Source organism: Mus caroli, unplaced genomic scaffold, assembly GCF_978045245.1.
Source record: "Mus caroli unplaced genomic scaffold, Mus_caroli_1 scaffold_10, whole genome shotgun sequence".
Classification (NCBI taxonomy): Eukaryota; Metazoa; Chordata; class Mammalia; order Rodentia; family Muridae; genus Mus; species Mus caroli.
The window spans coordinates 46,073,021-46,084,270 of record NW_028227265.1 but is presented as its reverse complement, the minus strand read 5'-3'; the positions used below and the strand labels follow the sequence as shown (position 1 = coordinate 46,084,270).

Below are 11,250 nucleotides of genomic sequence, written 5' to 3'. Positions count from 1 at the left end.
ACACCCCACTCTCAGCAATGGACAGATCATGGAGACAGAAACTAAATAGAGGCACAGTAAAACTAACAGAAGTTATGACCCAAATGGATCTAACAGATATTTATAGAACATTTCATCCTAAAGCAAAAGAATATACCTTCATCTCAGCACCTCATGGTATCTTCTCCAAAACTGACCATATAATTGGTCACAAAAGAGGCCTCAACAGATACAAGAAGATTAAAATAATCTCATGCACCCTATCAGATCACCATGGACTAAGTCTGGTCTTAAATACCAAAAAAAAACAATGGGAAGCACACATACACATGGAAACTGAACAATGCTCTACTCAAAGATGACTTGGTCAAGGAAGAAATAAAGAAATTAAAGCCTTTTTAATGAAAATGAAGACACATCATAACAAAATTTATGGAACACAGTGAAAGAAGTGGTAGGAGGAAAACTCATAGCTCTGAGTGCCTCCAAAAAGAAACTGAAGAGAGCTTACACTAGCAGCTTGACAGCACACCTGAAAACTCTAGAACAAAAAGAAGCAAATACACCCAAAAGGAGTAGACAGCAGGAAAAAAATCAAGCCAAATAGAAACAAAAGTAACTATACAAAGAATCAACAAAACCAGGAGCCGGTTCTTTGAGAAAATCAACAGGATAAATAAACCCCAGCCAGAGGGCACAGAGACAGTATTCAAATTAATAAAATTAGAAATGAAAAGGGGGGCATAACAACAGATATATTTTAAAATAACTATTCTGTTTGTTGAATATCAACAGTTGAAAATATTAAAATCATGTTCTACAAACATCATGGAATATTATTGATAGTTTTTCTCACTGTGCTTGAAATTAACATTTTCTTAATGTTTATCTTCAAAGAGTTTTTGCTATTTTGAAATTTTTAAAATATACTTACTGATAAAATAATTTCTCTCCTAGAAACACTGATGATCTTTTTAAGTAAACTGATTGTTAGACAATGTACACAGATATATATAGTGTGTGTTTTAAATACTCCCTCGTTATATCTGCTGGTATTATATAGGGGCTTTTGAATATATTTCTTAGTGATTCATTTTTAATATTTTATGCTCTTTTACTATGCTTAACTCCCAAAGAATATTTTGTATGTTTTGAAACAACTTAGTATTCAACATTAGATATAGGGTCCTCAGTTATGGATAGTATTAAATGTTCATTAATGATATTTTTAGGATATGAATATAAAAGTTGAACAAATTTTTATGTATTATTTTATTTTGAAAATACTCAAGATTATTAAGATGTTTGATGTATAAAATGCATTTAAATAATAAAAAAAAATTAAGAAAAAAAGGATAGCTCTGGTTGAACTGGGTTGAGTTTCTCTGAAGTTACCTTTCACAGTAACATCAACAGGAGTGAGCACGGCAATGTTGAACTTTCTATGTCAGTCCATAAAGACACTAAAACATCACCCGCCTGCTTCCCCTGAGGGGCACAGTAACTTCTGAAGGATAAAATCAAGTGAAATGTGGAGGTGATGGTGCTCAAAGATTTTTGCAATTTTGCTTTTCATCTGAAGATAGTAGAATTTTTCTTTCACACAATGGACTGAATAAAATATTTTATCTGAGGTTCAGTAATGTTCTGAGCAAACATCAATGCCAGAGATGTATTTGTGTGCATCATACCTTCAAATACTATAACAATAAAGAAAATATATGGAAAGACAGAAGTGTTCCCAATCTCTGTATGTACCCCAAATAAAATCTTACAAAAACAAATCAACAGTAATAATAACACATTCCTCTGGAACCATTAAGGTTTTAGTGACCAATAGAAAAGAGCCTTTAACATATTTCTGTAATTATTAGGGAAAATGTTTTTACTTTAATCATTTCATATTAAAATATTTTAGATATATAAAAAAAAATCCCACCACTGAGGAGGAGGCAAATGCAAAGCCCCATCCCGACTGAGAAACCATTTGCAATTGATATTTGCTGACAGAACTGTAAATCAGTTTTCTCTAAGTCCCTGGCTCTGTCAAGCACAATCCAGGGCATGTCTAACACAAAACAAACTCCCTGGGTCTTTTTTTAAGTTTTTGTTTTGTCTTGCTTTCTTTGGGCATTTTTGTTGGGTTGGTTTCTTGCTTGTTTTGATTTTTATTTTGTTTGAGTTGGTTTTTGTTTGTTTGTTTGTTTTTGAGACAGGGAGAGAGAAAAAGAATATGAGATTGGGTAGGTAGAGAGGCGAATAGTATTTGGGAGGAATTGGGGGGAAGGAAAACATGGTCAAAATATATTGCATTTAAAAAATAATTTATTTTCGTATTTGTGTGTATGAGTGGCTTGCCTGAATGTGTGTGTGCCCCGTATGTCAGAAGAGGGCATCAGATCCTCTGGGACTGGTGTTTCAGATGGTTGTGAGCCACCATGACAGGGTCGGGAATTGAACTCCAGTCCTCAGCTAGAGCAACAAGCGCTCTTAATCACTGACCCAACTCATCATCCATGGAAAAGAGATTTTTTTAATTTAAAAAATGAAAAATAATCCACAAAAAAAGGAAAAGAAACAACCCGCCTAAAAACAGGACATGAGAATAAACATCAAATTCTTAAAAGATGAAACACAAATGACTGGGAGATTAAACTGATGCTCACTGTCCTCAGTGGTCAGGCAAATGCTCAGTCAGAATGGCTAAGATTAAAAGAAAAATGATGACATTCCTAGAGGGGGATGTGGGAAAGGGATATGTGGAGGGACTGTGGGGAGGGGGTGTGGGGAGGGGGTATGGGGAAGGGAGGTGGAGAGGAGGGAGGAGTGTGGGAAGGGAGTATGTGGAAGGGCTGTGGGGAGGGGGTGTGGAGAGGGAGTATGGGGAGGAGGGAGGTTGTGGGGAGGAGGCTGGGAGTGTGGAGAGGGGTGTGGGGAGGTAGTATGGGGAGGTAGATGTGGGAAGCGGGTGTGGAGAGAGTATGGGGAGAAGGGAAGGGGTGTGGGGAGGGGGGTGAGGGGTGTGGGAAGGAGGGAGGGGGTGTTGGGAGGAGGGAAGGGGTGTGAGGAGGAAGGAGGGGTATGGGGAGGAAGAGGGGGTTGTGAGGAGGAGGAAGGGGTGTGGGGAGGAGGAAGGGGATGTGGGGAGGAGGGAAGGGGTGTGAGGAGGAGGGAGGGGTGAGGGGAAGGGTTTGGGGAGGGAATATGGGGAGAGGATATGGGGAGGGGGGAATGTGGGAAGGAGGGAGGAGTGTGAGGAGTGGGTATGAGGAGGAGGGAGGGGGTGTAGGGGGTATGTGTGCTGCCAGAGGAGAAAGTAATCACCAATCATACACAGATGTGAACCTTGTGACTGACAGTAATGATTGGCTTGGCAAGACTTGCGCACTGGCACAATAGTGGCATGGATGTTGTGGAGGTAACTAACCCCACTTTGATCGTGTTTAAGATCCACTACACAAGATGAAACCTGGCACCATTATTGGTCCAAGAACCTATGGCTAGACAGATCATAGACTCTCGGAGAGAATATATTACCATTATCCTACTGAATGAACATAAGTCTTAAACCAAGTCCCCATGATTTATCATTTCATCCATATATTAAGGCACATCTTCATAAGGCTCAAGACTTTGGTTTGCAGTAGATGGTGATTAACACAGAGACCTATAACTGGAGAAGTGTAGAGAATAAGAGACTGTAGAATGTTCAGCTCTAACTGGAACATATACACTCTATTCCTATTCCAAAGGTTCAGCTCACTGTAAAAGAGGAGGCAGAAAGACTGTGAGAGCCAAAGGTTAACGATCATAAGGAAAAAATGGAGAGCAGGGCAAGTTCAAGGACCTTAGTCAGACTCAGCAAATAGAGCACACAGATCTGGACACAGGCTGGACCTGGGGCAAGAGAGATCACAGATATGACTCCTTTCTGGGCCTGGAGGGGAGATGTGGATGGAGGACACAGGGTGAAGGTCCTGGGCTTGAATCCTAACTGGGACTGGACATGCAGCTGGTCTGTGTGTCCAGATAAAACTGAGTCAGACTCATGAAGAGAGCTTGCAAATGTGGCTCCCACCTGAATCTGGGCCTGGAGGACTGGAGCAGACAGGCAGCTGTGGCTTGGAGTTAGAGCCCTGGATCAGCCTCAGTCAGAGGGTGCAGAGAGGCCCAGACTAGGCACGGCTATGTCATTAAGATTATTCTATCACTCATTTTCCAGCACTCGGTACACATTTGGTGTTTTCTGTTTGCATTATTAGTTTTTGTCTGATGGAGTAGAGTCACAATGTTAACTTAGAGATTAGAATGCTCCGTTACATGCATAAATATTCTCTTCTGTAGCTTTACAAACACAGCAAATTAAGACTGATCAAATTTTCTAAAGTTGTTGCATCTGAGAGTGGCTCAGAGAATTCTGTGCCCTGGGCCCTAATACCTGGGCCTAATTTTGAGCAACTTAATGTTTGGTGACTTGTGTCTATTTTCTACAACCAACCAAGCTGTTAATTAAACCCAGTGCAGCATCTCCATGGCAATGCCTTTGGCATCAGGAGACCCACTGAAGACCTTGTACTACCAAAAATGAAGCAACTCCTTTATGGTCACTATTAGCCATGACTGCGATGCTTGGCTAATTAATATAAAAGGGCACAAGAAGGCTGGTTACGTTTGTTTTGGTCTGGGTCTCAGACCCCAGACTATGATTCCATACCTCCCTGAGTAGACAGCAGCAGACTTTAACTCACCTCGTACTTCCTCTTCTTCTAGCAGTCTATGTGACTTCAGTCCTGGTGCCTCTGTGTCACTGGGCTTTCTCAGGAACAGAAAAGGAGGAAGAGGAGCTCATCCATGGACAGCTGACATCTTCCTTCAGCTGACACCACTAACACTGGGAAATAAGATTAAGCATCTACCTCCAACAACACATAGGTTTTCATATCTCAGGTAAGCAAGAAAGAAGGCTGGTGGGTCTAACCTAGAGCGGAGACAATAACAAAAAAAGGGAAGCCACATTTAAAGATGCAGATTCTAAACAACACTGGTCAGGAATAGTTAACCTTGAAGTGAATTTCTACGAAACTAGACCTATAAATTCCACACCTATTCTAAATTAACTTACTGTTACTCTGCCTAAATTTACATAGACCCCCTTCATTCAATTCTGATTTAACTCAGCAAGTCACTCGATAACATTTTAACTGTGAGAAGTTAAGTCATAAACTTTCTGCACAGCAGAGCGGTGCTAGGTAAGAGTTAGAAAAATTGCACAACTTAACACAGAATTGATAACTCAGTAAATGTACAAATAACTATAAATGAAAAACGCAAGGGAACCATGTGTTCTGGAAACACAGACTACACACAGGCAAGAACACAGGCAGGAATGCATGGAGAAGAGGTAGATGGATTAAAAAATACAAAAGAAATTTCTGTGCAAAGAGAGAGATCTCCAAGAGTCAACATCACCCTGAGGAGTAACAGCCTCCCAAACAGAGCAGTCTATGCTAACATGATTAATCCTGATTTCCCCCCTTACTGTCTTCAACTTCCCTTAAGATCGGCCATGGCTGTAACATTTACAGCTCTGGCTTCCTAACAACCCTTTTGTAAGTGATGGGGATTAGCCAGTGCCATGAAAAACAGTCATCGGGCTTGTCCTACCAACGTTGTTCTTAAACAATAAAAGTGCAAGAAAGCAATGAGCATATTCCTCTCTGAGCTGCCAGCCATCCCCCCTTGCCCTTTCTCAGTTTTTTATCAGTTCTTTGAGAATTTCATACAATGCACATTGATTATATTCAACTCTTTACCTCACCTCCCCAAACTATTTCCTCTTCCCAGCCCATACATCTGTCTTTTCTTTAACCCATCAATCAGGCCCAATTGGTGCTGCCCAAATACCCTTGAATGTGTGACCTTCACTGGAGAACGAGCAACCCACCACAGGCCACACTCTCAAAGAAAACTGACATCCTTTCTCCCAGCACCTATTAGTTGCCAATACCTCCTTAGCTTAGGGTGGTACTTCATGCACACCTCCCCTCTCTCTGCTGAAATTTGGTTAGAGAAGAAAGCAGTATCCTCTCATTGTCCACGATGAAGGAACTTATAGAAAAGGACAGCTGCTAAAATTTGTTTGGACCCCAATCCCAGCTCCAGCATGCATTAACTTTCAAGGTAAAATGTGTGTGTGTGTGTGTGTGTGTGTGTGTGTGTGTGTGTGTGTGTGTGTGTGTGATGTATAGATCATATAGATGTGTTTATAGATGATTTTAAAATAATAGAGATGTATAAAATCTCTATTAACCCCTGCTAGCCTTGGAAAGCATGAATTGCTCATTTCACCAGAACAGTTAAAAAAAAAAATCAATTACAGAATTTACATCAGTACAAGTCAGCGTCAGAAGTAAAGCCTAAATCTGTCAGGACTCAAAGTACACCTTACTCCTGCATTATCTAACTTTGCATGAAGGTATATGCAGAAATTCACTAGCAGCCAAGAATTTTAAAATGGGAGTTAGAATGGAGAATAGATTTACCAAACTATTAGTCAGTAAATTGCTCTACGTGAGGCTTTGGGCAAGTAACCAGAAGAGCAAGTAGGAGAAGAAGAGCTAGCTGCCCCTTTCACAGCTTTGAAGGTTGTTAAGAACAATTATAAAAACAGAAAACATCAGAAATAAGACAGCTCTCTTCCAGAAGAAATGAGAAGCCATTGTGCACACTGGAACTATTTTTCTGCTTGGATTAAAATTATAGCTGCTAAGTAGTGTCCAGTGTGAGACACTTTTGGGGAGCTTGTCTCATAAATGCTGTACCCAAAATGCTTTAGTCATATAACAGATAAAAGAATCGAAGATACATTTAAAACATTGTTTTCCAAGAATGTACACGGGTGCTTCTAAATATGTATCTAAGTTTCAAGCATCATAATTTTAGCAATAATCTCTTCTTCTGTGTATGCCTTACCTTTGAACCATGAGCAAGCGGGAGCCTTGGAGCAGGACCTGTTTATATATTTATTATTACTGCAGATCTAGTATCTGAAAATTATTGTATCACACCGCTTAGTATTTCTTGTTACTATTTGATAGCTTCTGTTGAGCTCTCTCCTAAGGTAGGCTACATTGTTGAACTCTTTATTATTAACAGTAGTTAAGGTAATAACTTTAATTGTTTTTAAATGTGATGCATTCATGGATATATTTACTGTGCCTTTCTCACTTCCTTCGATTCCTGTGTACTAAAGGACAGCAAATGCACTCGCACTTGAGAATAACTCTAAACAATGCAACTGTAAACCCAGCATCGCTTCCATTCTTCTTCCTAATTTCCACACTAAGATTTGTCTTTAGAGTTTGAATGGGTGACCCCAAGGTCACGTGGCACATAAATCCTTAACATGTATTGATGCTAAGCAACCCTCATGCCCAAGAAGAAGTAGCTCTGAGGACACTGTGACTCTGGGTTCTCATGAGAGTCCATGCAGGATGGAGGCCGGTGACCACACAGTAGCCTAGCCTTGCAGAATAGTTAATAATGATTTGCTGAGAAGCTGTTAAGTCCTTGCGTGATCTTAGACACACAAGAAAACTGCATGTATTTATCAACATCTATCAAATTCACATCTTTTCCCTCAAGGGTACAGATGTAGTGGAAAAAGCTAGCAGAATAATCCAATACAAATTAAACTCAAAATTAAGGGAATGTCATATCAAGTTTTTCATTCAGTGCCTGTGTGAGTTCTGAGGAAGAAAGAATTCCTTCTACTGGGAATTACCAAAAGGTTTGGTGAGGCGTGTGATTTGAATGAAGCCTACAAATAGTTACAAAGCACCTATAAATGAAGACATGCATAAGCTAACTTAAACAAGCAGAGACACGGAAGCACAGCGGTCCTCTTCCCTGTCCTGTGGGATGCACACCTTCAGAAGAGCATGGTGAGCAGCTTTGGCTTCTCAAATGAAACACTGTGAAATATGTAAAGAGTTTGAACTGTGCAGTAGCCAGGAATAAAATTGTATGAGGGGATTAATGTTATAGCATGGTTTATATGTAAGAAGATTAATCTGCCATCAGGGGACAATGTGGTGAAGGTATGCAGGCTATCACAAGGTGACTTTGAGGGAGCTGAGGGAACTGGTAAAAGTTGGCCAGAATCCTCTAGAAAGACTGAGCTTCTCTCGGAGGGAGGACAGACTCTCAGACAAGTACTGAGTTGTAGATAGACTATTCTGTCTTGGAATGGATAAGAAGGAAACGATGTGCCAAAATTAGTCTTTGGAGCAAAATAAAAATACAGAAAGGTCACCATGATAAGGGTATGAGATGGTAGAACTTGCAGCTCCTTCTATAAAACAACGAGACAATAGAATATGTAGGTACATGTTATGGAAAAACTAAAATTGGGAGTTTAGATGTGCAGAGAATGAAAAACCAGCACACGTCGCATGAACTGTAGACAGGTAGGGCGATTTGGGGGGCTTGTTGTGTAGCTGTGGGAAAATTTCCTTGAGAGGGTGTAGATTCAAGTAAGGCTGATGGACAAGTGCTGCAGTGCTCAGGATCCAAACTCAAGCCTTATTAACAGACTGAAGATAAAAGTGCAATTCAGTGCCATGGACCACCCCAGTCGGGTATGAGGATGCCTGAATGAGGGGCCTTGAAGCTAGGTGGGTAAGGATTCGGCAGTGACAAACAGAAACAAACACAAAGGCAGTCTGAATCTGAGTGTATTCTGCAGCTCCCAAGCAGGGAATTTTATACATTAAAAAACCAAACATTACATCTCTTAGAAACTGTAGCCAGTGAAGCAATCACAAATACCAACAAAAATCATTTGGCACCGTAAAGCACAAAAATCATCTAAGCATTACAACTCTGAAACTATGTATTCAGTGAATCACAAACAGAACCGGTAACATCATTATAAGTCATCAAAATATAACAATTCTAAAAGAATGTATTCAGTAGGGGGCTGTCATCCAAGGCTAGTGGCATATTTCCAGGAGCAGGTTAATAAATCTTTAACTGTCAGTGCTCTTAACCGCTGAACTAACTCTCCAGCCCCATAGTCAATTATTATTTAACATCTAGTGCCTGATTTTTTATAAATCTTCAATGTATAAATTTAAACTATTTTTTATTCTTTCTAATTAAGGCTTTCTTTACCATATACCAAAATCCACCTCTGATGACACACATGTAGCCATATGAAATTTTATTGTTGGGAAAGTTTTTATCATAATAGTTTTGTACATGATTTAAAAAGTAAAGCGTTGGTTTCCCTGAGGATAAGGTCATGTTAGTGGCTCCATCTCTAGGGATGGTTTCTTACGCATTATTCTCACTTAAGATCTTGGCCTAGACTACCAGGAACATGTTAATAAGAAAAAGAATAAGAGAAAACAAAACAGATAGATTGCCATGAGAACTACGGCTCAATATTTTTTCTCCAGCAAAGAGTTCCACAACTCATTCCAGGAGGCCTCCCCCTTTTGAGGTCAATTGCCTCAGTCTGTGGAACTTGTCACACAGATCCTACTGGAGGTGGTGTGGCAACTCAGGGCCTAGAGAGATGGCTCAACACACTGCCTGCTCTGCCTGAGGTCCTGAGTTCAACTCTCAGCAGCCACAGGGTGGCTCACAACCACCTGTATTGGGATCCAAAGCTCTCTTCTGGTGTGCAGGTGTACATGCAGATAGAGCACTCGTATATAAAATAAATAATTTTTTAAGTACAATTCCATCAGGAATTTAAGAACTTTGGGGCCGTGTGTTACCAGAACTACTGCGGAGACAACATCTGATGTACGACAGCTTGATCTGGAATTCTCGTTTCTTGGACAAACAGGAAGAAGGAGGAATGGCAAGTTTAGCAGGAAGGTCTGGGAGCACATGCTGTACGGCTGTCAGTCTCCTGTGCTTCTCGAGCGTGTAAGGATTTCCTCTGTGCCCTCTCCCCATCTGGGGCTGATCTCTGATGACAGAGCCTCCATGGAGTGTGTAAATGACACTGTGGTCAAAGAGTTTGTCTTCCTTGGCTTCTCGTCTCTGGCTGAGCTGCAGCTGCTACTCTTTGCCGTCTTCCTCTCCCTCTATTTGTTCACTCTGAGCACCAACGCTGTGATTGTTTCCACCATTGTGCTAGACCGAGCCCTTCATACGCCCATGTACTTCTTCCTTTCTGTCCTGTCCTGTTCTGAGACCTGCTACACCTTCGTCATTGTGCCCAAGATGCTGGTTGACTTGCTGGCGCGGAAGAAGAGCATCTCTTTCCTCGGCTGCGCCATCCAAATGTTCACCTTCCTCTTCCTCGGCTGTTCTCACTCCTTCCTGCTGGCAGCCATGGGTTATGATCGATACGTGGCCATTTGCCACCCTCTGCGCTACACGGTGCTCATGGGGCACAAGGTATGCGTGGGGCTAGTAGTTGCAGCGTGTGTCTGTGGCTTCACTGTGGCACAGGTAATCACGTCCCTGGTATTTCGTCTACCCTTCCGCTCTTCCAATCAACTCCACCACTTTTTCTGTGACATCTCCCCTGTTCTCCAGCTGGCATCTCACCACCCTCACTCCACTCAGATCACCATCTTCCTGCTTTGCGCGCTGGTCTTGGTTATCCCTCTCTTGTTGATCCTGATATCATACATTCACATCATTTCTGCCATCCTCCAATTCCCTTCCACACTGGGCAGGTACAAAGCATTTTCCACCTGTGCCTCTCACCTCATTGTTGTCATAGTGCACTATGGATGTGCCTCTTTTATCTACCTAAGGCCCAAGTCCAGCTACTCTTCCAGCCAGGATGCGCTGATATCAGTATCTTACACTATCCTAACTCCGTTGTTCAATCCAGTCATCTATAGCTTAAGAAACAAAGACTTCAAATCAGCTCTTCATAGGGTAATAGGAAGAACAGTTACCCTAAGACAACATTGATCTGTGGAACACTTTTTATATCTCAAATTACTAAGAATAACAGACTCAGAGGGAAATTCTGAACATGGAAATAACTAAGCAATTGAGTGCCATGGTCAGAAATAGAGAAATTTTTTTTGCTCACTTCCATTATAAAATTCAGAAACGCATAATTTCTTGCCTTCATGACATGAATTATTGTCCACTAAAAAATATTACATGAGGGCTGGTGAGATCAGCAGGTAAGAGCACTGACTGCTTTTCCACAGGTCCTGAGTTTAAATCCCAGAAACCACATGGTGGCTCACAACCACCCATAATGAGATCTGACGACCTCTTCTGGTGCAT

At 41.2% G+C, this 11,250-nt stretch overlaps 1 protein-coding gene across 1 annotated transcript; it reads left to right on the top strand.

The window, feature by feature from the left end:
* Positions 1-9,978: 9,978 nt before the first annotated feature.
* On the top strand, positions 9,979-10,923 carry LOC110300794 (olfactory receptor 10K2-like). The gene has a single exon (XM_021171067.2). It carries the CDS (start codon positions 9,979-9,981, stop codon positions 10,921-10,923), a length of 945 nt encoding a protein of 314 aa, XP_021026726.1.
* The last annotated feature ends 327 nt before the right edge of the window (positions 10,924-11,250 follow it).